The sequence below is a fragment of the Phaethon aethereus genome (assembly GCF_964289735.1).
Source record: "Phaethon aethereus genome assembly, chromosome: 23".
NCBI lineage: Eukaryota > Metazoa > Chordata > Aves > Phaethontiformes > Phaethontidae > Phaethon > Phaethon aethereus.
The window spans coordinates 7,434,798-7,462,358 of NC_138599.1; the positions used below are offsets into that span (position 1 = coordinate 7,434,798).

The following is a 27,561-nucleotide window of genomic DNA, read 5'->3' on the forward strand; positions in this document are numbered from 1 at the left end:
GCCAAGCAGGCTTTATTTTTTTTTATTAATGCTTAAATCAGTAGGTGGTATGACAGTTTCTTAGAAACAGTGGAAACAGTTCAAGGTGGTATTTTCCAAGAGGGATTAAGAGCACTCAAACGGTTAATTAAACTCCCCTCCCCCCAAAAAAAAAGAAAAAAAAAAAGGGGGGGGGGGAGGAAAAAAAAAAGGGCTCGCTGTTTATTAAAATTTGTCACAAGCCCGTGAAAGTAAAAACTGAGAGTGATTTATATTGAAGTGCTCAGTACTTCAGGAGGGTGTCTAAATGAAATGCTGGCCGGGAGCCAGAGATGACAAAACGGTCCTATTAGAGAAGATTGCTTGGCTTGGGATCCGTCTCTGCAGGGGCAGGCAGCGCGAGAGACAGCCTCGCTGTCTAATTTTGTTTCCTAGTATATTTAATAAAATGCACGTTCAATTATTTGCGGTTTCGGCTAAGTTGAGCAACCCAGATGTATCCTTCCTGCGAAAAACGGGTGGCTTCAGTCGGTACCCCGCATCTCTAGGGATCCTGCGGGATTGCAAATTGGGAGAGGGTCTTCTCACAGTGAAGTTTTTCCCCCGTCCCAAGTTAATCTGTTTTCTGTGCCATTTTTAACTTGTTATTTGCTCTGCGTATTGTAAGTAGCTTCACTGTATGCCACTAGTGAAGGAAAGCTTTTCCTATAAAAAATAGTTTGTAAAATGCTGTGGAACATTTTGGGGTAGAAGAGAGCAGTTTGATACTTAAGATGCAGAGAAATGCTGTTGATTTTAAACGTACAGATGCTGGAAACTTGGATGTCTATTTTTTGAGTTTAGCAATTTCTGTTTTTTATAGAGAAAGATGCTTTTTTAAAAACCAGTTGAAAATACTGAAAAAAACACACTTTTATTCGTCAAAAGGTTCTTCTAATAATCTATTTCGCAAGACAATGCAAGTCTTGTGATTTCAGATAAGCCCATAAATTGTTAATGAAGACTTTCGTGCGCACAGGAAAAGCTGCAATACCCCCGCGTTTTACAGAGAAGGACACTTGCCACATCCTTGTACCTAATTCTGGCTCATGCGAGTAAATGAAATGCAGTTGATTTGGTTTTTTTCTCCCCCCATAGGTACGAAGCAATGGCATTTGATAAATCACCTGCAGCCAGAAACGTCTTACGACATTAAAATGCAGTGCTATAACGAAGGTGGTGAAAGCGAGTACAGCAACGTGATGATCTGCGAAACCAAAGGTGAGCGCCGAAAGAGCACGTCTGCTCGCCCGCGAGACCGCGCGAAGGTGGCGTTTTGCGGCACGAAATATCCCGTGTTGAATTTTTTTGCAGTACAAAAGTCAGCTGCGATGAAGGCCGTAATTTTCTGGAGTGTTTTGAAGGATTGTTTTGTCTTCCGAAGCTGGGATTGTTTTGAACATATGGAAACTGATCTGTTGCACTCCCGAGAAAGGCTCTTAGCAAAGCTCTGCAGATTTGCGCGGCCTAAGAGATAGTATTGTTGTTCTGGGTTGGGTTGTTTTTTTTTCTGCTGTGCTGATAGCCTCTCCTTAGGAGACAGCCATGCTCTTGAAGATGACAGAATTGATTTGTACGTCTGTTTTATGTCTTCGGGGCTCTGTGACACGTTGTATAAGTGCAGACCACAGCAATTGATGGTTATGTTGGCTGCCTCCATCACTAATCCTGCATGCCTCTGGCACAAAGTTTGTACTGTTCTCTGGAAGTGTCAGATATGGCAGTCACATTTATTTTGTGAAAAATTCCTGTCCTCTTTAATCTCTAAAACCAAGTAAGGCTGTAAAGGGAAAATGCAGACAGTAAACTTCAAATGCAGTGCTATGAAAAAATGTTTTTAAAAAAGGAAAAAAAAAAAAAAAAGCCCTCTAGGAGCGGAAGCATCAAAATTTAGCTAAGTTAGTAGCGAAGCCTTTGAAAGAAGGGCTAGGAGCTGCAGAGTTTCAGGCTGCACACGCAGTTGGCCTTCCTTCTGCAAGGAATGTAACCTTCTTCCTTAATTTTAAAATTGGCAAAATCTAATCTGTTGTTCATACTGACTTTTCCTTAAAATGCATCTCCTCCAGGCTTGCAGGCGTTGATCAGCTTATCTAACATATCTGCACGGAGGTGCCTGTGTCTCTCTGACCAGCTTCACTCCTAAGCCAGGCACCTCTGTTGGGTTTTTAGTGTCAAATTAAATGAATCTGAGCTGTGGTGTGCTGAAAACTAATGTAAATTCCTGGGTTAAACTAGCATCTAGTTTTCAGTGATTTTCTGTTCAGCTCTTAGCATCTTAAATAGTATGGTTTTGAAAATGGGGTTAGCAGGGTTCGCATCAGATAAAAGTAGGTCGTCTGGCAGTGGTTAGGTGATAGAAATGCATGTTGTGGTTTTTCCTGACCTCAGAAGTGGAAAGATTTACGCGCTCTCAAGTTGGGAGTTAGTGCAGTTCTAGCCGTGCGTATGTCGGCTTGCTCATTAAAGTTTTGAGTGACCTCAATGAGAGGGTTAGCAAGCTGGATAATAACCATTTTCCAAGGCAAATAGTTATTACCCAATAGTAGTTGGCCTTCTCGTTATAGGTTTTAATGTTGACTTGGAAGCTTTCTCCTTGAGGATTCTAACTCAGCAGTAATTATTTTCATTTCATAATGAAAAAAACCCCACATTTGGAAACTGCATTTAGTGAGCGTACCTGTACTTGTCTCTTCTTTCATCCAGTGAAACGCACGCCCGGAGCATCCGAATATCCAGTGAAGGACCTGAGTACGCCACCGAATCCCCCCGATCGGGTTGGGGGAAGTGGAGCTGGGCCCTCAAACGGCCCCGTTCGGAGCAGTGACATGCTGTACTTGATTGTGGGCTGCGTCCTTGGGGTGATGGTCCTTATTCTCATCGTTTTCATTGCCATGTGCCTGTGGAAGAACCGTCAGCAAAATGCCATGCAGAGTGAGTTATTTTTGGTTTCCTTTCATGATGAAAGTATTATCAGAGTAAAATTAGTAACGTTCACATTACATTTTTTTTGAATGGGAAGCGGTTTCCTGTTACAAGCCAACTGGCGTTTATTTAGAGACTTACACTTTCTAGGTGTGACTTAGGTGAAGATTCGTTGGGATGATCATCATCATTGATGTGAAACATATTTCACTTGAAGCACCTGCACAGGTTTCTGCTGATTGCAGTGGCAGAACTTGTGTGTAATCATAAGTACTTGTTAAAATGTGGAGACTTAAACCCTGGATCTCTCCCTCTCTTGTGTATATCTGGAAAGAAGAAGAACTTGCAGCACTTGGAGGACAAGTCCCTTGTTACCTCTCAGTCCCTTCACAGTAAAATAGAGTTCAATGTCCAGGTCTCTTAGAGAGGTATTAATAGCAAAACCTGTCTGTTTGCAAGTAGGAAACTTGAGCAGACGTGCTGGAGTTTAAGCACGCTTTGCAAGGTGCTCTGTACCCACCAAACGATTCTGTGCTAGCAGAGTCTCCTCACTAGCCTTTTCGTAATGCATAAATCACCCTTGCTCTTTCCACAGCCTGTGGTTATTTTTAAATGTCCTTACTCTCTGACAAAGAGAAATGAAACAAAACTTCTTGCAAGATAAGATAGTGTCCTCAACTGCAGCCCAGAGAGATTTTCTGGAAGTAGTTCATAGCAGATAGCAGAGGGTCTATTGATTATGCACATGGCCCATTTTTAGGACGTTCTTCGTAGCAACTGACGTCAGCTGCGTCCTTTCAGACTTAACATTCCCGGTCTGCTCTCCAGGATGTGGCTGTTTTCCATTTCTACATTTGTATACTGAGCACTTAGATATTACAGTTAATTTAGAAAAGCTGTAGAAAGAGAAAATAAGTTTCTTTTGTTTCTTAGAGACGCTCGTTTAACTTCTCATTTGGCAATAAATATGCTTTTGGTAACAACGTCTCTTGCAGAATATGATCCTCCTGGCTATCTCTGTCAAGGGGCAGACATCAACAGGCAAATGATTGAGTACACAACCCTACCTGGCACAAGCCGAGTCAACGGCAACATCCACGGAAACTTCATAAGTAACAGTGGCCTCAGCAACGGCTGTCCGCACGTCCATCATAAAGTTGCTAATGGAGTTAATGGAATCATGAATGGAGGAGCTGGACTGTACCCAGGGCACACCAACTCCCTGTCCAGGACACACATGGACTATGAACATCCCCACCATCTTGTGAACGTAAGCTCTTATACCAGGTGGAAGGCTCAGCCTAGACCTTGGGATTTATTCAGAGGTTGTAGAAGCAGACTCAATTCGGGTGGGGGAAATACTCATCCATTGATAACAGCCAGTTCCACTAAATTACTTATCCCAGAGGAAGCAACTGGGCTGATATTTCTGATACAAACATCATGGTTTTCATTTGAGAATATCAGATGACAGCAAGAATTCCACTTACTCTGGGAAATCTGCCTCTGCCCTCCTCCTAACAGCATGTAAGCTCTGAGAATGCTTCAGTACTGGGCTGAGATACTTTACTTGTACATATGGTATTTCTCAATCTTCAAGTTAAATAGATTTAATTATAGCTGCTTATTCTGCAGCTTTATGGATCACCCGTTTTTCCCCCACCTGTTTCAGATCTGTAACTCTAAGCAATGCTATTAATTATGGCAAAGCACGAATGTAGCAGGAGGTTCCATAAAATAAAATGCCCCATACATCTTGAAATGCAGCAACGTAATAATGCTGTCTTTTTTTCTTTTTTCAGTCCCTTGTTTGTGACTGTTGAGACAGGCTCACTTTTTGTTTTGAAATTTAAAATAAAATTAAAAACTAATTTAAGTCTGTGATCCAGCCTTTGTATGCTGTGGAAAAATACTTCATTTGCTGAAATGTGTCCCATTTCCAAGAGAGAATAATGATTTCATTATTGTCTATGGAAACAGATGGCTTGCATTCAAACTTACTAAACTTACTCAAAACTGTGAACATTACCCAGGAAAACTGAAAGAAAAAGTTCAAAAGTCTGAATAACCCATGCTGTTTCTGGAGGCAAAAAATGGGGCTATTGTTTGTGTTAGTAATTGAACGCAAGCACTTCATTTTATTGAACAACAAATTAGCACTTGCACAGTAGTTGCCACTTCAGTTAACTCCAGCTTTGAGTCCAGACCAGTTGGTTCTTCACCTGATTCTGTTTTTGGTCTCCTCGTGTAGCAAGAAGTGCCATTTTTTTGGTTGCTTTCAAGAGCAACCAAGGCCCAAACTGTGTTTGTTGAACCTGTGCAAACTCCCAGTAGGTGAAACTCTCCAAAAGTCTCCAACTGTACAAGGAAGAGAAGATTTTTGCAGTGCTCAAAAGCTCACCCATGAGAAAGCGTGGGGCTTGCATTGATGTTTTGTCTCTCTTTTTTTTTTTCTTTTTTTTTCTTTTTTTTTTTTTTTTGGAAGAAGGCAAGACGCATGCGGTAGCACAGGCCTCGGTGCTTGGAGCTCTTCTGTGCCACGAGATGGGACACGCAATGCTGCTGTCCCGTTGCAAAGAGTTGGGTTGAGTTTTTCTTTTCCCCCCTCCATGTTGTAGAAAGCTTGAGTCACGCAACCTCTTCCCACGTAGAAGGACCCGGACTGGCACGCGGGTGAGGCAGCACAGAGAAACAGGATGTTCTCATCCTCGTTAGGGCTCTCTTTATTGTTTCATTGATTGGGCTAAATGAGGAAGAGAGAAACTGGCCAGGATGGCAATCAAGACTAATTAGGCATTTCCTCAGTGCTCCCTATTGGACTGAGTGGCCTCAAAAAAGTACGGATAAGCCCTGTTTTCGCAGAAATAGGGATTGTTAGAAGTTACCTACCACTTGAGATCTCAAAAATCAGGCTCCGCAGTGCCATTTTCAAGCAGCTCCCGCATCAGCGTCCGCCTAGTCTTTAACAATGAGGTATGTGTTAATCTGGGCATTTTTACTTGCTTGTAATGGCCCCTTCAGCCAAAACTAACAGCACAAAATCCCTCTCACCCAGAGTCATTGCTGGCTAAGGAATTACCCCATCTGTAAAAATATTAAATGTTTCAAGAATCAGTGTAGCGAAGTAAACTGATCTAATCGGAGTAATTGCAGGAAAGTGGGATGGGTTTATGTTGTGACATCAGCCCTGCAAGTTTAATACTCTGTCTCCCCAAACGGGCGCAGTTTGCTAATGAACAGCAATTTGCTTTCATGCTTGTCATCAGTGTTAAAAATAAACATATTTACAGTGTGTTTATTAAATTAAACCTGAGCGTATTAAGCTGAAAACAGACCAGGGAAATTACCACATACTTGTCTAAGCTGCAGTTATTTACTTTTCTCTGACACGCATGCTGGCAAAAACCCTCCACTTGACTTTGTATAATAGCTCAGTGTTGCCGTGCCACGTTACGGGGCACGGATCTGGAGATTGATAAGGTGATTAGAGTTTGAAAACGAAGTGAAAGGGCTTGGGGTGCTAGCTTGAGCTGAACTACCTTCTCGGTGACTGTCTCTCGTTCAAATAGCGATTGATTTGTATTATTTGAATCCTTCCTGCTGCAGGGCGGTGGGATGTACACGGCAGTGCCGCAGGCTGACCCCTCGGAGTGCATCAATTGCCGAAATTGTCGGAACAATAACAGGTGATGTAGAACTCGCACGAAGGCAGGACCTTCACGAACAAAAGCCCTCGCTCTGTGTGCTGTGGTAGCTGGGGCAAACGAAAGCAGAGAGCTGTAGTCCTGGCTGAGGGTACGGAAGAGCTCGATGTCAGTGTATGACTCGAGGAGAGCAGTTGGTGATTATCTGTGGGATGGAATAAAACAAGTTATTAACCCCCTAGAGCTCATTTTACTCAACATACTCATCTGATGCTCTCTAGGAAGGGGGGCAGGTTGGGCACTGGATTTTTTTTTTTTAACCTTATTTCCTGTGTTTTCTTCAGTTTTGAGATAACAAAATCATTCCATATGGAGTTTGTCAAATAGGATTTAATTGGTCTTCTGTATTTTACATTTCCTGCCATTCTCTTCAGAACACCAACAAACCGGCGTCACAGCTTTGCTGTCACAACGCTGTTCTTTGTAAAACATGGGATTTGAGGTTCTTCAGGCCTTCAGGAGCAGTTTGACCAGCCATTGTCAGTGTGGGATACTTTTTTTTGCGTGAGGAAAAGGGTTCTTGTATGAAATAGTGGAAAATGTGTCTTCTACATTGTAGCTGGGAGTCTAGATTTTCACTAGGTTTTTCACTTTTGGAAGTTTTAAAGAATACCCTTCCAGGCTTGTGACTAAATCTCTAGTTTTAATGACTGAAAGTCAGACATGCTGGATGGCTCTGACTGGTAAATTCTGGATTTTTTCAATCATACTTTGAATTTTCTGTCTTACTAAAATTGTCAGCTGCCTTTAGGTGTACATCTGGAAGAGTCGAGTTGAAATTAAGCTATTGTTGAAGGCAGAAAACCCGTTCACTTTATTTTCATGGTTTTACTTTTGGAAATATAATTTATAATAGCCTTTAAATTCTTCCTCCTTCCATAAATATAGGCGTGAGAGTGTGATGGAGATGGGCTGCTACTTGCAGGTAGAGCTGGGCACGTTTTGTCCAGACCAGTGTCACGGATGGTCCCTGGGGAAAGCTACCGTGTCCTTACAGGCCAGTTGTCTGTTTTCAAGGCAGGCTGTGTAACAGTGGTCATCAAGATGTGTACGACTGGCCGTAATCTGGAACGTGCTGTATGTGTTAGGCGACGATTAAGAGCTCGCTTTCCAGTTTTAAGCATATTTAAATTTTTAATTGTGCTTTTTTTATTAAGAAAGCGGGGAGAATGGCTTCCGTCCTCTGCAACGGTACTGTTCCTCCCAGATGGGTCATCAGCAGGGTCTGAACTTTGAATTTTGACATCCCTGTTCTATATTTGACTGCTTTGATAGAGAAACAAGTTGTCCTTTACAGCTGCCTTAACCCAGAGGGGACCATTAACCTCCGTTTGGCAGGAGAGCTGCACAGCCGGGACCGCTCCGTTCCCTTCCTGGTGCTGGGGGAATGGAAGGAGGACATGGGAGAGGGGAACGGGGAGGGCCAGAAACGTGCCTGAGTATTACACCAGGGGCCGGGGAGCTGGATGTACGGCCGGGGCGAGGAGGAGGAGGAGGAGAGAGACCTGGTGGGTTAGCACGGCCAAGTTGGTAGGTTTTGGCGAGTGGGAACTGGGGGCTGGAGTCTTTTCCCCATCTTTGTTCGACGTCGTAGCTACTTTACTCAGGCAAGGGCTGTCCCGTCCGTCCGGTCTCCTCTTTGCACAGAGGAGACCTGTGCAAATTACCGCACCCTGCGTACTAAAACCAGGCAATTCCCTCTGCGAAACACCCGCGTGGTAACGGGAAGGTGACTGGGGAGCGTTTCAGGTGCACGTGGCCTTGCTCCTGCCTCCCACCCTGGCGCTGCCAATTGCTAAATGAGCCTATTTCCAGCGGCTGCCTGGAGTTGTTGCTGATTTTGGTTGAATTTAGCGGTCGTTTGAATTGTGACCACGTGCAAATGGATCCTAAAGGTTTAGCGTATTTAATAGCTGGCTACCACGGCTGTTTTCAGCAATAGCCATCTCGGAGCAGGTTTTATTATTACGGTGGTGAAATCCCTCGGTCTTGTGTTTAAATTAGCACTTTATGCTCTCGTAACTGCTCGTGGAAGCTTGCCAGAGGTAGGAGTTGCTGAAACATGGATACCCGCTTGGCTATTGTGGACGAAGCCGGTAAGACGAGTGTGGTTTACGCTTGTTACGTTAGGACTGGGAACTGATCTTTTTTCTTCTCTGGTGCTTTTTGCACTAAAACTTTCTGGATACCTGGTGGTTGCAGAGGAACGTATATTCTTGCAGGTCTCTCTTCTTTGCAAATGTGCCTTATTCTGATCAGAAATCTGAAATACACATTTCAAATAAACCAGTATCAGTCTGTTTTTCCAGCTCTTTAAGTCTAAATTATTCTTGTGCGGGCTTCTAAGTCTGATTGTAGTTTGGTCGGATTTTAGCACCGAGAATTGATAGAAAATGTGTTTTCTGCAGCAGGGCTTTTACATCACTATTCACACACACTGCTCTGGATATACTAATGGCTAGTTTCCATCAAAATGTGGTTTTCTTAGGCTTAAAAAGCTGAACTGCTGTCTTGAAACATCATTCAAGCCTGTACAGGAACACAAAGAACTACACCAACCTCTGTGTCTCTAAAAAGAAGGCCACATAAACATGCAAACCGAACATTTTAAAAGGGTTCCTCTAAGAATTTTTTTTTTAAATAATAAGTGAGCGGAGGCAAAACCTCTGCGGAAAGAAATGCAAACTAATAAATGGATTTGTTTGAAGACCAGATGTGTTTCATGTGGATTCTTCAGTGGCTTCTGTGGTATTTTGGTACTTGGAATAATGATTTGGGAGGCAGTTATGGGAGCGGAAGGACAAAATAGGAGAGCGAAGGTTGGTGCTACTCTGTCCTCGCCGCGTTCGGGAGGGGAGTGGGCTCCGGGGGCAATCCTGCAGCCGCTGGAGGGATCCCCCCCCGTCCTGTGTTTTGGCTTTGCGAGTCAGACATCTGCTTGAGGGGAAACTTGCTCCAGTTCCTCCTCTAGAAAGTTTATTTGTGTTACTTGTGGATGTTTTGTAGCTCTTTCAGTTCTGGCAATATCGATCCTGGTTTTCAGGTGAAAGTATAAACTGAGGCTCCAGGTGAGTTTGTAGGACAAGTCCCTCGAGCGTGATGTTTTCATGCGTTGCCGTGACCTTTTTAATGGGATAAAAGCGGTTTCCGGGACTTGTGCAGGACCTTCCTGTGATTGCCAAGCTTAATGACTCCTGGTTTTAAATCCGTCTGAGTTCAGTACTTCTGTGCTGAGGGCTCAGCTGCTATCAAAGTAGGCTCTGACGGCTGATACGCTGTCACTGATGGTGTCAAGGTCTCTCTTCCTCCCTCTTTCAGCAGTATAGCGATCAGCTCTGCTCGGTTTTGGGCCAGAATCTCTCGAAAGAAGCATGCTGTGCTACCAGATAAGCTAGCACCTGAACAGCCATATCCCAGCTATCAACTTTTATATTTCAAAACACCAGCGCTCAGGGAGCATCCCGGTAATTACCCGCTACCTATAGCAAGATGCATTAAGCTTGTCACCGTGCACAGAACAGGCGAAGGAGATACTTAAATTTGGCAGCAAAAGAAAAAAAAAAGTAATGCTCCAAGTTGTGTCCATATCAGTATAAAAAAACTGGAAGCCAGTTGTAGCCTTCGCTGGCTCATGGTGGCTTTGAACACTCTCCATCCTTATTTCGATGCTTTTCTTTTATCTGCGGAGCCACCTCTGTTCTGCGCTGCGAAACACGGAGCGTTTTGGGGGGTAGTTTCCCACAGTTTATGGCAGCTGTATAAGTGAACCTTTTACTCCTGCGGTAATTATGGTTTTGTATAAAACCACACTGAAGTGTGATTTTTTGGGGGGGCTTTCTTACGTAGGAATTGCTTATATAAATGTTCGCTGAGGCCACGTCGTTCACGGGGCTCCGAACGCTGTAGGCATTTTCTGTGCTTGCTGCAGTGGTATGCGTGTCTCTTAGGGTCCAGCTCCTTTTTGTTTAAAGGTAAATAGCTTGGCTGTAACCACTGATTTAGCAGTTTAACTTCCATTTCATGGCCTTACGCACACGTTCTAGGGCCACAATCTGAGTTGCGGTTTATATTTCTAATATTGCATCTATTTTTCTAATTTGTGTTCACTCTGGTAACGCTTAGTATTTATTTTCCAAGGTACTTAAGTTTGCTGTTTGGGTTTCAAACTTGAGCTCTTTTTCTTGGCAGTGAAAACCTGTTTTATTTGATGGAGAAATGGACTTGCAAGGAAGGTCATCGGGTCACAATTGATGGGGGAAGTAACAGAGTGCATGTTTTGAATGTTTTCGGCTGTCTGTTGGGATTAAAAAATGCTCGATCCTTTTCTTAATGTCAGGATTGATCCAAAAATATATGTAAAACTTACTTGGCAGGCGGTCTGACTGTTCTTACAGTGAGTGACACGTGGTAAAGTACTTAAAAATGGCATTTTCTCAAGATAAGTGGTGGCAAGAAGCAGCTCCGAGTAACCCCGCTTTGGCTTATGTCCTGTCTGCAGGTGTTTCACCAAAACCAACGGCACTTTCAGCAGCAATGCGCTACCCGTCGTGCCCATCGTAGCACCTTACCAGCAGGACAGTTTGGAAATGAAACCTCTGAATCACCACGTCATGGTGGCCATGTGCTTGGCCTCCACCGTCCCCGAGTGCAGCAGCCGGCTGCAGGAGGACGGCAAGGAGAAAGCGGAGCAGCCCCCCGCCCAGCATCCCTGCTGTCGAGAAGGCATGAGCCGGCTCTCCGTGGATTACGTGGATGGTAAGGCATTCCGGAGAGCAGAGCAGCCGTCTTTGAAGCTGGGAATATTCTGTATGACAGCTGTAGGGCAGCTGTAGGGTGTGTAATTTACTGCAGAGAAGCTAGCAATTAAGCCCACAAAAGACCTGGCTTTTTGAGAAAGGTTAAGTGTTCCACCTTTCCCAACGTGGAAGATGGGAGCAGCGATGCTCAGGTGCCTGTGGCTGTCATGCCCTTCGTGACTGATGCCTCTAAACGGAGCTCATCGAGCAGGCACGCTCCGGATAATGAGGCTGTGAATGATTTATGCTGCCTCGCCGCTGCCTGCACCTACAGCGTACCCGTGGCCTCCTGAAACCGCCGAAATGCTACCTAATGGAGTTTTCCCCTAATGAGCAGGCATCTGTGACGGCCTGGAGCCATCCTGTAGGCATGAAGGGACACCGAAATGTAGGTGGGAGCTGGGCTGACCTCATCGGCGTGACCTGTTTGATACTGGTGCCGTCGCCGTGCTTGGATAGAGCCGGTGCTCTGAGCTGTTGCCTAATGCTTTCTGCCTGGAACGGTGGGAATCAGCCTGAGCTCAAAGAGCATCAGCCACTGGGATTAATCTGAATTTTTGGGGCTTGTGTGTCCATTGAGCTGAAAGAAGAGATGATCTACTTAAAATTTAAAAAAAAAAAAAAAAAAAAAAGAGCTAACCAACCCTCCCTGCTCTTGCTTTGCAGGTGACAACTGCGTGCACTCGGAAACATCGAACCACATTTTGAGCTGGAGTCCCCTTATTCTGCAGCCTATTTCGAAGGACAGTAAGGAAAAACCAGGATGGAGTTCATCCGGAGTCACCTTAAACGGTTCTGGGGACCTTCGGCAGCTCCAGCTGCAGGAAACCTGAGGAAGTGACGGTTGTCCCCACTTAACGCCAGTAACTGCACAGCAAGTCGCTGAAAGGGAGTGATGGAGGGATGTTAATTATAACAGAGAGAGTCACTATTTATTTTTTTGTAGTAGTGTCATATGAATGTATCTTGTTTTTAAAAATGGTTGCCTTTTTATATTATTTATGCCTTGAAATCCCTTTTTTGTTGTTTTTTTTTTTTTTTTCCCCCGCCACGCACCGCGAAACTAGCCTGGTTATGTGTATAAAAAAGAATTGTAATAATATAAAGAACAACGATGGGAAATACGGAGTGTGTTTTCCGTGGCATGTTACCGGCACGCGAAGCGCTTCCGAGGAGCTTGATGCAGGGATTTATTAGCGAAGCGGGTCTGGTGCTTACGACCGGTCGCTGCTGCCTCCCTGGCAGCTCGGCGTCGCGGTACTCGAACCCTCCTTTCCTCTTTCGGTTTCTCTGGGAAGAACCCGGTGGATAAATAAGAAAATAAATAAGAAAAATGAACCTCAGCTGAGTCTGTCCAGCGTGCCTTGAGAAGCAGAGCTCAGTTTGGGTGACTGTTTGTGCTTTTAGGTGTCTGATGACCTTTATGTTTGCAGAAGCGTGGATGAAAATCCAGCTTGTCTCACGTTCCGACTTGCAGAAGACAAAATCCAGTTCAGCTGCACTTTTTTAACTCCTTGGTTTGAGGTTGAATAGCCTCTGAAATGAAAAAAGCCGTGTCGAGCGGCTCCCACTGGCCCTGCGCACGGCTGTAAGAAACCTGCCTGCCCCTCGGATACAGCATGACGTAGATGTTGCAACATTAACTGCAGAGTTTGGGTTTTGGGGTTTTTTTTTTCCCCTTTCCAAATTTAATCAGAGTAAATAAACCGGTGCTCGTAAAGTACTCCCTCCCCCCAAAAAATCAAGAGCACATAACCCCAGAAATGAGGCACATAAATTACGATTACAGCCGCCCCGAGGCGACACGTGCAGCCGCCTTTTCGCGGAGCGAGTATTTTTCTAGCCAGTGCCGGCCGCGGGGCTGGGAAGGGAGGAAGCGATGCCGGCCTGGCTGGGACTGCTGCAAACCCCTCGGGGAGCGAAAGCGCTACAGGTGCAGCGAGCCGCTCCGAGCGACGGGGTTTCGGGGAGCGGTTTGTGTCCGAGTCCGAGCGGCGAGGTCTTGCAATCCACTTTGCTAGCGGCATCTCTCTGTGGGCTGTTTTAAGTGTTGGGGTGGGGTTTTTTTTTTCCTCCTTTTATTGTATTATTTATAAATACATTATATTTTTTTCTTTTCTTTTTAGGGTCGTGCATCCTCCCAGCCAGAGCTGCTTAATTCTGAAGCTCCCTGCAAACCCTGTGCCTTGCACCGTGAAACCTCTGCGCTTCGACCACCACCACCCACCCCCGGAGCCGCTGCAAAGCCGCGCTCCTCCCTCTTCATTTATCTCCTCCGCTCCTAAACCCGGCCTTTCCAGCCACTCCTCGCAGCGTGGCTTTCCCCTCGCTGGATCTTTTCCTTCGCCAGACCTGCTGCGAGGCTTTTCCTGGTTTCTGATGGAGATTGGCAGGTGAGTGCTTGGGTTTTACCTCTGGCTGCTTTGTTGTCCCCAAAAGCTGGGGTTTAGCCGCGTTTTTAAATGACCTCGCTTAAATCAGACCCTGCACACGCTCCCCTTTACCATGGTTGTGTCATATAAAGACACTATATTTTCCTAAGAAGCTGTAATATTCCTTTGAAAATTTTATGCATTTTGAAATGATGATGGTTTTGCAAGGTTTTGGGGTAGGGTTTTTATTTTTGGGGGTGGTTTGATAAAGAGAGTGATGCTGCTTTATGGCAGGCGTGGGGATTGATACTCCACGGACGGGCACTGAAGTGAGGTTGGTTCTCATCACTTGATACTTCCCAACAGGTTATTAACCAAATCCAGGAGAAAATGGCCAGAGACGCTCTCGTTTATCTCGCCCACCAGAAGACGAGGGCCAAGGAAAGCTGGGGACCACTTGACCCTTTCCTTGGGCCCTGCTTGTGCCAACGCGGGGGAAAAACCATCACTAATGGCTATTTTTTACATCCTGCGGTTTGCCCTGAAAATGGGGAGTCTGGGGTGAAGATGAGGACCCCTTCCGCACCCCCCCAAAGCTTTGTGCCTGTCTTCGCACCGCATAAACTTCAGCACGGTCCCAAAACATCATCCGTGCCCGCAACCAGCGCAAGCCCTGGGTTTTTTTTTCTCCCATTGGTGAGAAAATACTTGTTTTAGCCTAAATATTTCCTTTTGCTCCGGAAGCAACTTGAAGGCTCGAGGGCGAGCTGGAGCGGCGTGCGCTGGGTGCCGGCAGGCTCTTCCCCACGCTCGGGCCATGCTGCTTTTTACAGCCAGCTGCCTGAAAGTGGGTAAAACCCAGCACGAGGTTTCTGGTGGGCGAAATCCCACCTTTCTTACCGCCTGGGCTGTGTCACAATTTCACCAGTCCTCTGTACTTTTTTCGGGGTTAGGAAACCTTTCCCTTCCCCAAGGCCAGCTGCTGCCTTGGGAAAAACCACACATCTCCCCCACCACCGTTTTAAATAGCGTAAAGAAGAAAAACCCCTTTGCCATCATCCCAAAATTTTTGTGCCAGGTCTGGGTCGCAGGTATTTTTCTTTCTTTTTTTTTCCCACTTTTATTAGTGTGAAGGGACAAGCAGGGTGTGGCACAGGCGGGCGCTGCCGTCCCGTGGCGTGAAACGCGGGGAGGAAAGGGTAGTTCCAGACAAGCTGGCGTGGTCACGGTGTCGCTGGCGTGGCGATGGTGACGTTAACCGGCAGGTCAGCGCTGGCATCCGGCGGTGCCGAGGGCGGCTCTGCAAGGGGTGGGAAAGACTCCGCTGCCAGCGGGTAGGTGCTGGGTCACGGGGGTGGGGGGCTCACCTGCTGGCTCGCCCCATGGGTGCTGTTACCTGCTGCTGGGCCAGGGGCAGCCGGGTCTCCCGGTGCCGGTGCTGCTCCATCCTCCCTGCCTGCAGCCGTTTCGGCATCCTCCGGTGTGCCCACGGGCTCCCGGGCACCAGGACCGGCCCTGGGGGGGACATGCGGGCGTCTCAGAGGCGCTGGGGTGCAGCAGCGACGGGGTGAGGGGCCTTGGGCACTCACGCATGGAAGAGCAGGTCGTGCAGCCCTGGGGACAGACAGACAGCTGTGGGCATCCGGGGTCCTGCTGTGACCCCCCCCCAAGTCCCCCTTGACCATGGGACTCACGTGGGAGGGTGTCCCGGTGGCGGGCGACCCAGCGCACGGCCAGGAGCGACGCTACGGTGGCCACCAGCATCCCTGCCGCCGCCGCCCCTGTCACCGCTGGGTAGGCCTCGAAGGAAGGCTCAGCTGGAAGAGAGCGGCCACTGGTCAGTGGGGTAATTAAGGTAACAAGGCCCCCATGTGTGAGCCACACAGATGGAGAGGAGGGAGTGTGGCAGGTGCCAGGCACCCCCAGCACCAGGGCTTGCAGAGCCCAGAAAGGCAGAGAGAAAGTGGGAGCCTGTGCTTGTTCACTCGGAAGCCTACTGATGGCTGCTCACCCTCGGCTCGTCAGCTGCACTGGTATGCCAGCGTTGCCCTTCTCCACTCAAACCCTGCTCTGCCCCCACGGAGCAACGTCCCCCACCCACTTCACCTGGCGTCTGCACCTCGGAGGGGTGCCCAGCCCTCCGGTGGTTGACGGCCAGGATGCGGAAAGCGTAGACCACGGCCGGGTCCAGCCCCCCCAGGCGCCGGTCGCGGGAGTGGGGCTCGATGTCGCCGGCAGCTGTTTCCCAGGGGCCTGGCGCCTGCCGGGGGTGTTTCTTGGCTTGGCGCCGCTGCACCACGAAGCCGGTGAGGTTGCCGGCGCCCTGTATCCGCCACTCCAGCCGCACCTCGGTGCGCGCCCGCGTGTACCGCAGCTTGCTGATGGTGACGTTGGGGGGGGCCGGGTACCCTGCGGCGAGATGGCACCCGGCAGGAGGGGGCTGACACCCCCGAGCCCCTGCCAGGGTCCCCCTCTTCCCTCCCAGGACTCACGGTCCACGCGGAGGCGGACGGGGAGGCTGGCGGTGCCCACGGCGTTGGCCGCGGCGCAGCGGTAGGTCCCGCCGTCCCCCGGCCACTCGGCGTCACGGAGGGTGAGGGTGACCCACGCTTCTCCCCGCTCCAGCCGGTACTTGGCCAACCCCGGCACCACCTCCCGCTCCTTGGGGTCGTACCAAGTCACGGTGGCACCGAGATCGGTGCCGCTGCCGCGTCGCCGGCATGCCAACCGTGCCTCGCCACCCTCCAGCACCGCCACCTCGCTCCTCTCCGCCTCCAGCTCGGGGGCCTCTGCTCGGCGAGAAGGGGACGGAGCCGGCAGGGACGGACGTGCAACCCTGCCGCGGCCCGGCGGCACGCTGAGGGCACCGGGGACCAACCCGGCTTACCCAGCCGGAGGCGGCACGCGGCGCCGGCGGCCTGCAGCGGGTGGGCGGCCGCGCAGACGAAATCCCGGCCCCGCAAGCTGCCGTCAGCGCTCAACACCAGCACGGCGGCGGAGGGCGCGGGGTCCCCCAGCGCCCGGCCCCCGGCGTCCCGCCAGCGCAGGGTGACCGGCGGCGTGCCCCCCTCCCACCGGCACCGCAGCATCACGTACTCGTCCCCCTTGGTGGCCGCGGCCGTGCAGGAGGGGCCGTCGGCCGGGACCCCTGCGGGACGGCGAGGCGTCAGGGCAGGTACCCCAGTGCTGCGCCGAAGCGTCCCCCCAGAAAGGAGACGTGGGGGGGGGGGCTTTGCCCCCCAGCTGTGCCGCAGGTCCCCCACTTCGGAGCAGGCTGGGGGGCACCGGTGGTCCCAGCCAAGGCAGCGTTGCCTTGGGGTGCCCATGCCATGGTGTGGCCGTGGCAGGGGGGCCACCGCGGCTCAGCTGTGCCTGGGGGGGGTCAGGAAGGGATCTGGGGGGAGACTGACCCACCGGCACTCACACAGGGTGGTCCCGCACGCAGCCCCCTGCGGCAGCGCGGGGTGGGCGGCCAGGCAGGAGAAGGAGCTGCCGTTCCTGGTGGCTGCCCCCGGCTGGATGCTGGTGGCCATGGAAAAACTTGACCCCATCACCCCCTCTTCCTCCTCCTCCTCCTCCTCCTCGGGGGGCCCGGGGCCCACCCAGCGCAGCCGTGCCGGGGGGAAGCCCCCCAGCCAGCGGCACCGCAGGGCCACGTCCCGCAGGTCACCGGTGGCCAGGGCAGAGCAGCTGGGGCTCCCGGCCGGTGGATCTGCAGGAGACCATCAGCGCCGGCCTTTCGCCCCCCTCCCCAATTGCCCCTCGCGCCCGCGTCCTCACTGGGGAGCCGCCTTGGTCCGTCTCGCCCCGGGGGGGCACCCCCCGCCCCGGGGTTACTTACAGTAGACGGTGAGGACGATGGTGGCCTGGGTGCGGGTTTGGAGGTGGGTGTTTTCGGCCAGACAGGTGTAGGTGCCCGCCTGCGCCCGGGCGATGGCGGCGATGACGTAGGTCTGGCCGGTGTGGACCTGGGAACCGTTGTGGAGCCAGACGTAGCGGCTGGGGGGGTTGGAGGGAGCCAGGCAGCTCAGCACCACGTCCTCCCGCTCGCCCGCCGAGAAGCCCCCCTGGTTGGGGGAGAAGGGCTCCACGCTGATGGCCGGCTCGTCGGGACCGTCTGCGGTGACATGGGGACCCTTAGTCACCGGGACGTCCCTGGGGCATCCACCCGCTGGTGGGAAACTGGGCTGTGAAGCCCCCTTAGAAAGGGAGCACCATGGCAGTTGTGAATACACTGCAGTGCGTGGTGGCCATGGAGGCACCGTGGTGGCCACAGGCACACTGTGCTGGCACGATGGCCATGGAGGTACCATGGTAGGAAGGTGCAGAGTGGCCATGGATGCATCTTGGTGGCACAGCATGTGGTAGCCATGGACGTACCATGGTGGGCTGTGGGTATACCGTGCCAGCAAGGTGCACTCACAGACTATGTCCAGGTAGACGGGCTCGCTGGTGTGGTTGTTGACCTCGTTGCGCACCGTGCAGGCGTACCAGCCGGCGTGGCTGCGGTTGGCGGGCGTCAGGCGCAGCTCTGCCCCGGAGCCCCCCAGCCCCACGGGGGACACTGGGGGGCCTCCCCGGGGCTCCCGGTGCTGCCAGGAGAAGCTCAGCGGCTCCGTCCCCTCCCGCACGGCGCACGTCAGGGCCACCGCCGCCCCCTCCGCTGCCGCCGCCGCCGTCGGCCGCACGAAGGGCTTGGAGACGGGCACTGGGGGCACCGAGCCGTGAGCGGCCCCCAAAGCTGCTGGCCCCTTCCCCTGGTCCTGCCGGGAGCCCCCTGTCCCTCCTGGGGATGCTCTTTCCAGCCCGGCCCATGTATTGGCTAGTGCTGTGCTGTAGCGGCTAGCAGAACGGCTAGTGAGAACATCTATGGGCTAGTGAGGGGGTCTCCCGGCTGTGGAGACCAGTACTATCTGATGCAGCCATTCATGGGCTAATGAGTCCTTTTACGGGCTGCTGGGATGCTGGGTTGGTCTGGGCAAGGAGATGGGGATGGCTAGCGGGGTACCACATTGGCTAGTGGGGTACCACACTGGCTGGAGGGAGGGGGACTCGTTGGCTAATGGAGCACTCTGTTGGCTATGTGAGGTGCTATGTTGGCTAGGGGGGTGCTTCGCTGGCTGGTGGGGCTCTACTTAGGCTAATGGGACGCTTTGTAGACTGGTGAGTGCTGCCTTGGCTAGTGATGAGCTATTTTGGCTAGTAGGGTGCCGTGTTGGCTAGCACAGTGCTACATTGACTTGAGGGGTGCAATGTTGGCTAGCAAGGTGTCATGCTGGCTAGTGGGCCACTACCTTGGCTAGTGGGGCTCTACACTGGCTAGTGGCATGCTTTGTTGACTAGCGGGGCCCTTCATTGACTGCTTCCCCGGCCAGCAGCATGCAATGTTGGCCAGTGGAAGACTGTTGGCTAGCGAGCAAGGGGCTGCTTCACCGCCAGCCAGGGGAGTGCGAGGCTGGCTGGCCCGTGGCTAGCAGGGGCCCCTGGGGAGGGCACCGGCCGGCGGCTTACCCAGGACGCGCAGGAGGACGGCGGCGTAGCCGACGCGGAGCCACCCTCGCTCCGGGAAGAGCCCCTGGCAGAGGAAGCGGCCCTGGGCGGCCGCCCGCAGCTCCCGCAGCTCCAGCGTCCCGTCGCGCAGCGTCACCTGGCCCAGCGTCGCTGCGCCGGCGGCCACCACCACCTCCCCGCCCGAGCCCACCGCCACGGCCCGCGGCGGCCCCGAGCCCCCCGCCGTCGCCGCGAAGCTCCAGAAGACCACCGCCGGCGGTGCCGGTGCCGCCGGCCCGCAGCTCAGCTCCACCGCCCGGCCCCGTACCCCTGTCACCGTCCGCTCCTCGTAAGCCGCCTCGCCGGCCGCCAGCGGCTGACCTGGCCGAGAGGTGCAGTGAGTTGGTCGGGTCTCTGCTCTCCGCCTCGCCGCCCCAGGTAAAACTGGGAGGGCGGAGATGGGGTCTCTGCTCACCCCCCGCCAGCGCCGGCAGCAGGCAGAGGATCCAGGGCCCCCTCCAGCGCGGCGGCGGTGCCCGGCCGCGCTCCATGGCGCCATGTCCAGCGCCGAAGCAGGGCTGTGCTCTCCGTCCCGACCTCCTCTCTGGTTACCCCTGGGTAATTAGGCCCGGCCCTGATTAACCGTTAATTATGTATCAACCTGCCTGTGTGCAAGCAGGGAGAAAGGGAGGAACCTGACGCCGCTGCCCCCCTCGGCCCCTGCAATCTCGGGGCTGAGGACAGGCAGGCTCGCTACAGGAATGACAGCAGCACCTCCTTCCCCCAGGGAGAATTTATTCCCGAGTGTTACGTGCACACACCCACTCACACCCCCCAACTTTCTTTTTTGGCTAAAGGAGGGGAAATAAGCTGACTGAAACTGTGGGGTTTGGGACCCGGGGGAAGCCGAGCGCGCGGCGGGCGAGCACGGTTTGATATTTCATCTCCTGCTCACCGCCGCGCCCCGGCCCATCAAACATTCATGGGGGGCAGCGAGGCGGTAATGCAATGCCGGGGGGCAGCAGGAGCACCCCAGCAGGAGGATTTCGGGGGGCGGAGGATGGGGGGACAAAAGGGCCGGTTGCATCCCATCCCCAAAGCCAGCAGCCACCGGCGGCCGGCCGCGGCTGGAGCAAACCAAGCGCAGGCCGTGGCAGGACACAGCCTGGCAGCTGAAGTTCCCCTCAAAATAAAGCATTTACACCACATTATCCCCAAACCTGGGGTTTTTTTTCATGGGCCACTGTCTTTGGCACCCGGCCCCTGGGTACCACCGCGGGGCCGCAGGAGCTTCGTCAGGGCAGGGAAGGGGCTCGGGGCACAGATAACATGGGGGAAAAAAATAAAAACATGAAGATTCCTAAATATAAAGATTTTCTGCCCCGCGGCTTTAAAGCCTGCCTTGTTCCAGCCAGCGTGGCGGGGGATGCGGCGGTGCCCAGCGAAGCCCCGACGCTGCGCGGCATGGCCAAAGCAAACGGCACAAAATGACCCGCCCTCTCTCCCCCTTCGTTAATTCTTTAATTAGAATTAATCGCTCGTTACCAAAAATGACACCACTAATGCTGACAGTGAGACTACCTGCAAAGAGGTTTCTAGGTTTAAAATGGCCAAAATGGGTTAAAGCCAGGCAGCGGGGGGTTGCAGAGCCAGGGCAAGGCTTCACTCCCCACCTCCGGCGCTGCCAGCCACCTCCGGTCGTGTTTTTCCGCCCGTACAGGTTGGGTTTGGATAGAAATCCAAAAAGCTGAAGCGAGGGGGGCGGGGGGCAGCGGCAGACCCAGCAAACTACACCGTTGTCAACGCTTTGACCTCATAAAAATCCTTCTGCAAGTAAAATAAGTGATACATTTCAAGAGTTTGGCACACGAGGAGCACCACCACCCCAGTAATTATAAATAATTCAATTTCATTAGAGATTAGCGAAGGGATAAACCCTCTGGGGACACAAACACACCCGTGGGCGGGGGACAGGCAGCCCACGGGGGTCCCTCCTCTCTCTCCCCGCCACCACCGTGACCCCAAATTCTCGTGTTCCACCCCAAAAATGCTCACGTTCCGGGTGCCGACGGGATGTGGGATGGCAGCTGCGGATTCATGCTGCCATCTAGCGAGACTGGGTTACTTACTTATTTTTTATAACTTGCTCCTTTCTCCTGATTTGTGGGGTTTTTTTACTGAAGATTTTGCCCAGATTTTGCTGGCAGAAATGCCACCCGCCGGCTGCCGCCTGGAAACGAGGAGCAGATTGTTTGGGCCAGTTACCAGAATTTACCTCTTTTCTGACCACTCCGGGTGCCCCCAGACCCATTTTTGAGGAACGTTACCCCGTGTTAAGCCCCTCGGGGGACTCCTCAAGCCACGCGAAGTCACGGCTACGAAAACCTCAGACAAAAAACAAGGAACACCATCCCAAAACAAGGACAATAATCACTGGGTCTTCTTCAAAAACATCACAACAAAACCAAACAGCTTTAGGAAGTTATAAGAGAACGGGGAGCTTTTCCCCTGTAACTTTTCATCCCGTTTTGAACCGAAACTCGGATCTGGGGGAAGCAAACCCCCTGCTCCTCGCTCAGTTTTCAAGCTTCTCGAGCTCATCCATGTCATCCGGGTCCAGCTGCTTGATCTTGGTCTCTGTAGGAAGGAAAAAAGAAAACCGTCGGTGCTTGGCACAACCCGGGGAAACAGAGCCCAGCCACCCCACGAGCCAGTGCCTGCGCTCCTTGCATGCGCACGCGCAGGCTGGAAACCTCCCCAAAGCGCTCAGTGTAATATTTCCACTGCGGCCTTCAAGGGATCGTCAAATAAATTTGGAGAAAGCCCAGCGTATACTAGATCAAGGGCAGCGGCCGAGACGAGGCCACTAAAAAAGCGAGAGGCAGCCCAAGCGAGCAGCAGCGAGTCAGGTTAGGTTTTTGGGACACGCTCTTGCTCTCTGCTCCCACCTCCGAAGCGATGCGGGATGGGGAAGGTTCGCCATCCTCGCCAGGCAGCCCCGGCCCTCGAATCACAAAGTCACGGCGTTCGGAAGCAGAAGTTGGGTTGCTGGGAGTTCATCCACTCGGCTTTTCATCCCCTGGAAATCCCACACCAGGTTCCTTCGGCTAATTCTGTGGTGGGACTCATCCACCTCATGGTTATTAAAGCTGCTGATCGCAGCTGTCCGACGCTTCTGCTGCTCGAAAAGAAAATCTTCGCCAGACTGTCTGGCTCGACTCTTCTCTACCAGGTGTCCATCTTGGGCTTGTTTGGTGTTTACATTTAAAGGACAAGCTGCCAAGACAGTTCAGCAGCTCTGAGGGCAAAGCTGAGGGAGGGACGTGGTTTTCTGCATGCCGAAAGGTTTTGATAACCTTCTTTTCCCTAAAAATGACAGGGAAAGCAGGCACCTGGATTTGAAAAGCCACTGGCACATTGCAAATCCCACGAAAATCCTCTTGACATTTATGAGTGAGAATGGATTTGCACTCAGGAAAGACCTGCGCGACTTCAGCTGCCGGCTTCACAGCCAGGGCTGAGCTGAGCCGGGGCACCGGCTCCCCCAGGACAGGGATTTGCAGGGTAAAGGCAGATAAAATGCCTGAAGGAGGGGAAAAAAAAAAAAAGTACTTGTAACATCCCTTGCAAGTCACACACAACCTCCTAGGCTGGTTCCCTGAAAATCTGGCTGCTAGGGGAAAAAAAAACCCCACCAACCAACCCTAAAAGGGCCAGGGGCTGGGAGGAAAGCTGCATCTGTCACCTGCATCGAGGGGGATGAGCCCTGGGGAGAAGAGCAGCCCAACAAGGTCCATTTGCAGATGGCAAACGAGCCAGAGGGGATCATCAGTCCTGAAACCACCCCCCGGAGAGGCGGATACTCACGGAAATGCTCCTCTATCATCTGCACGAGCCCCACATTCTGGCTTTCCACCATGCTGAAGGCGACGCCTTTCTTCCCAAAGCGTCCCGTGCGCCCGATGCGGTGGAGGTAGGTCTCAAAATCCGGCTTGCTCTTCTGATCGGTGGGGAGGCTGAAGTTCACCACAATGGTGACCTGCTGCACATCGATCCCTGATAAAGAGAGAGAAAGGGGCTGCGGAAAGGGGTCACAGGTCGGGGAGGATCCGTTGCTCGAGCCCACGCTGCCACCAGAAACAGAGGCCAGGGAGCGCGTTTCACGCCATCGGAAAGGCAACAGGCGGTGGGCTTTCCGGGGGTACCTCTGGCGCAGACGTTGGTGGCGATGAGGACCTTCTCCTTCCCGTCGCGGAAGCGCTGGATGACGTCGGCCCGCTGGGCTACCGTCAGCTCTGCCGTCAGGATGGCTACCTGGTGCCCGTCCTGGCTCATCGCCACTGACAGCCAGTCCGCGCTCCTCCGAGTCTGGACGTGGAGGGAGAAGCAGGCTGAGGGTTCACAGCAGCTCTGCTGTCACTCCGCTCGCTCCTTGCCAACCCTTCACCGGTATTTTCCCCCCTCCTGAGTGCCCTGCTCCTTTCAAGAGAGCTCCATGCGCTTTTTAACACCCCAAAATGAGGCCAAAACGAGGCGGACGAGCAAGAAGCCTCTGCCAGGACACACAGCGCAACGGGCAAGGGAACACAGCATGTTTTCCGTGTGCTGGTGACTGCGGAAGCCAGGCAAGGGCAGTCCCGACTGGTGCTGTTAAAATACCGCTTTTTAAAGGCTGCCTTTAAATGTTGGCAACACATTTCCCACCCCTCCTGGGGGTCTGCCCTCTGATTTTCTGTCTTGGGAGAAGCCTCCCCCCAGGTCCACACTGTAAAATGAACCACTTCTGTTATTGCTGACGGCAAATGCATCCATCTCCCCAGGCAGGCTGAGCTGCTTTACCTGGCAGAAGATCATAGCTTGGCCGATGGTGATGCTGCCATAGATGTTGCAGAGGGCTCTGTACTTCTCCTCCCGGCTCCTGCAGACGAAGAAGTACTGCCTGATGTTGCTCAGGGTGAGCTCTTCCTCACGCAGCTTTATCACGATGGGGTTGGAGACTATTTGCACAGCGAACGCCCGCACGGTTTCCTTGAAGGTGGCTGAGAACAGCAGCATCTGGCAGCTCTTGGGTAAAGCCCTGGAGCGGAGAAAAAGGACGACTCAGCCCAGGAGAGCAGCCTGGTGCCCAGATGTACTCAGAACAAGGCGGCGGGGGGGGGGAAGCTAATTTAAGCTAATTTTGTGTTGCCTTCAACAGAAAGGGAACCCAATCCAAGGGCTGTAATGGCTGAAAGGAAAGGTAAGCGAGACAAAAGTCTTCCTGTGTGTCTCATGGACATGGCGTTACAGAAAGCCAGATCCCCGGACTGAGCAGGTCAGAGCCCGCTGATGTGCAAAAGCTGATTCTCACAGCAGCAAACCCCCTCGATATCACAGGGAGGGTCTCTTTTGCTGCCAGTTCAGCTCATTTGGTGACTGATTCCCTCAAAGTTGAGCAAAGAGGGGGAAAAAAACAGGGAAGCGGGACACCAGCCATCAGGAATGCTCACCTCTGAATGCGAATGCTTTGACAGGAGAGGCCCTGGGTGTCGATCATGATGTCGGCTTCATCCAACACGAACATGTTGATCTTCTTCACATCTACGACTCTCCGTTTGAAACACCAGTCGAGCATCGTCCCCGGAGTCCCGATGACGATCTGCTCCTCCAGCATGGTGCCCTGCAGAACTGCGAGAGGGGAAATGGCACCCGAGTGCCTCCAAACACAAGGCGTTCCTGCTGCTCGAGCGTGTTTTTCCCTCAGTTATCTCAGATTCTGGTCTTTGAGAGGGTCATCGCAAAGTGGAGCTTAAGAGTAAAATTGCAAGCAGGGCTGACGCTTCCCTACAGCCTCAAGGGGGTGGAAACCGGCCCCACATGGGAAGGATGGAGTCTGAAAGTAGCCAGCAGTAGTGAAAAAGACTCCTTAGCAGGAGAGGGGAATATAAACGCTATTTTATTGGCTTTCATGGAGGTCTGCGTGGCTCCTGGAAGCTCGGGGCTCTAAGAGAGCATCCCTGTACTCACTTAACGCTCCCATTACAGCTCCAGTAGCTCTGCTGGGCAGGACCAGACTCACCTCGGTTTCCTCGGACAGCGTACATAACCTTGATGTCAGCGCAAAATCGCCCAATCATCTCGATCACGCGCCCGATCTGCAGGGCCAGCTCGTAGGTGGGAGCCAAGCAGAGGCACTTGGGGGGAGAGAAGACAGCTGTCAGACGAGAACAGCCTCGATGAAAAGCTGACGGCGCTCCCGCGATGGGATGCACCTGGCAGACAACAAGGTATTTCAAAGGGACAGAGGGAAGAGCACAGGAAAATCCCACACCAATCCCTCAAGAGCACAGGGGGATTGGTCACAGCTGGAGGTTAGGGAGCTGGGAACGCAGCACAGCGTGAGGGATGCAGGCAGAAAGAAGTCGCTGTAGCTACTTTTGGGAGGGAAATTTGTCTCCTGAAGCATGGGACAGTTCGTTTCTGTGCCCAGCTTTAAAGCAACAGTTTAAATGGCCCTGTACGCTTGAGATGAGAGACTTCATGTCACAGTAACCAGCTCGCAAAGCTGATTCTGCATGCGGAGAGGTGACTAGGGCTGGCGGGGACATTCAAAGTCACCAGAAAACCTGCAGTCTCTGCAGTTGCTTTTCAAAATTTGATTTCCAGGATACCTAAACCCTGGCTTAATCCACTGCTAGCACGTAAAAGTACCTCCCTGTAGTGGGCACAATGCTTTCTTTCCTACCTGCTGCTGCGATGATACCTGGAGATTTATTGTCCCCCTCCAGCGGATAAAATGGTAGAGACAGGGACAAAACCCAGAGCTCTGCCCCCAGGCAGCATCTCGAGGGCTTGGATAAACCCCTCCTGCATCAGCTTTCCCTTTCCTGTGTTACCTGCGGGTATTTCTCAGTGGCATTAACTCTGCTCAACATCGCCAAGACAAAAGCTGCTGTTTTCCCTGTCCCTGACTGGCTCTGGGCAATCAGATTTTGGGGCCTGCAAGGCAAAGGCTGCTTAGTGGAGCACAAGGTTTGGGCATCCCCAGACTGGCGTCCTGACACCGGGGATGCCTCGAGAAAGCCAGGGCTCACCCGCCTGGCGTCACTACTCACGGATATGCCAGCATGATCGGCAGAGCTGTCTCCTGGATTTTGGAAGGTCTGTTGAAGCCCATGATGTAAATCCCCTGCAAGAGCTCCTTCTTCCTGTTAAAAAAAAAAAAAAAAAACCCGCATCAAAAAGGGTCTGTCTGATAAAAGATGGAGGCTCCTGTGCTTTGCCGGGCGGGGGGCTGCTGGTGACTCACAGAGGTAGCTCTTCAAAGGTTTTGACGGAGAAGAGCGGAGAGGTGGGGTCCTGCTGCAGGATCTCCACGTGGTGGCTGGACTCCACCAGGGACGTGCGGATCAGCTTGTTCAGCAGGGAGGTTTCTGCCGAGTCCACTGAAAAAGGCAGAAACTCGTTAAAGAAATACAACTTTTAATGAGCAGTCTGTCCCCGTCCCGCAAATGACGGGGTCTCCCGCCGTCTCCTCTTTTAGGGACCCTCGTCACCGCTAAGACCGGCACACAACCGGGGCGCAGCGCGCGCGGGCAGCCACAGAACCCCGCAGCACCCAACCGCCCCTCTCCCTGCCTCAGTTTCCCCCGCCCGCTACAAGGGAAGGCCGCGGGGGCGCGCACCGAGCCGCAGGGACCCACCTCTCTCCTCCTCCTCTGCGTCGCCGCGGCCTGCTGAGGGAGGAGAAACGGGGGGGTGAGGCCGAGGCCCGGGACCCGTCCTGAGGCGGGGGCCGAGGCCTCCCCTTACCCCGGCAGCGCACGAAGGGGTCCCAGCGGCGCGGCGCGGGGCGGAGCCCGGGGAGCTGCGGGGGGAGAGGTGGCTGTTACGGGGCGGAGGGACCCGGGGAGGGGGGCAAGGCCCCGGGGCGGAGGGGGAGCCCCGGCCCGGTGCCCACCCGCTCGGGCCAGCCGCCGCTGTCCCCCTTCCCGGCCATGTCGCCCGGCTCCCGACTATTCATCGGCGACAGCGCCCCCTGGCGGGCGGGCGGACAGACCGCGCTTCTCGGGCACTTCCGGATCACCGGCAACCGGCGGCGACCCGCAGGTAGGGCCGGCCCGGCCCGCGCCCCGGGGGATCCCGGGGTTGTTGGAGGAGCAGGGACCCCCCCCCCCCAGGCTTCGGGGGGGGTCCTCGGGGCTCGGAGGGGAGGTGTGGGTTGGGGGTGCGCGGCTCCCGGGGCGGCGGCGGCGAGGTCCCCCCCGCCCCTCGTGGCCC

The 27,561-nt window shown here is 52.9% G+C and overlaps 3 protein-coding genes across 3 annotated transcripts in view; 1 reads left to right on the plus strand and 2 right to left on the minus strand.

The window, feature by feature from the left end:
• CDON (cell adhesion associated, oncogene regulated) overlaps nt 1–12,789 on the plus strand; it is a gene marked incomplete at its 5' end in the record, with an annotated part of 34,380 nt that extends 21,591 nt beyond the window's left edge. Inside the window, 6 exons of the mRNA XM_082010016.1 lie at nt 1,117–1,239; nt 2,722–2,949; nt 3,936–4,210; nt 6,547–6,626; nt 11,143–11,399; nt 12,107–12,789. Coding sequence (XP_081866142.1) covers nt 1,117–1,239; nt 2,722–2,949; nt 3,936–4,210; nt 6,547–6,626; nt 11,143–11,399; nt 12,107–12,273 — 1,130 coding nt within the window. The 3' untranslated portion in view covers nt 12,274–12,789. The remainder of the gene's footprint in view (nt 1–1,116; nt 1,240–2,721; nt 2,950–3,935; nt 4,211–6,546; nt 6,627–11,142; nt 11,400–12,106) is intronic.
• A 2,386-nt stretch (nt 12,790–15,175) lies between these two features.
• On the minus strand, nt 15,176–19,861 carry VSIG10L2 (V-set and immunoglobulin domain containing 10 like 2; the record flags this gene model as incomplete). The annotated part of the gene is given in 9 exon segments (XM_082009952.1): nt 15,176–15,327; nt 15,507–15,629; nt 15,919–16,221; nt 16,305–16,661; nt 16,664–16,960; nt 17,237–17,524; nt 17,654–17,929; nt 18,236–18,520; nt 19,324–19,861. Coding segments are annotated over 9 exon segments (2,619 nt in total).
• A 1,886-nt stretch (nt 19,862–21,747) lies between these two features.
• Nucleotides 21,748–26,635, minus strand: DDX25 (DEAD-box helicase 25). Its single transcript, XM_082010067.1, has 8 exons — nt 26,397–26,635; nt 26,178–26,280; nt 25,361–25,475; nt 24,792–24,969; nt 24,142–24,379; nt 23,508–23,670; nt 23,170–23,358; nt 21,748–21,939 (listed from the first exon to the last, which is right to left on the minus strand). Exons 1-8 carry the CDS (start codon nt 26,456–26,458, stop codon nt 21,878–21,880), a joined length of 1,110 nt encoding a protein of 369 aa, XP_081866193.1. The 5' UTR covers nt 26,459–26,635; the 3' UTR covers nt 21,748–21,877.
• Nucleotides 26,636–27,561: the final 926 nt, after the last annotated feature.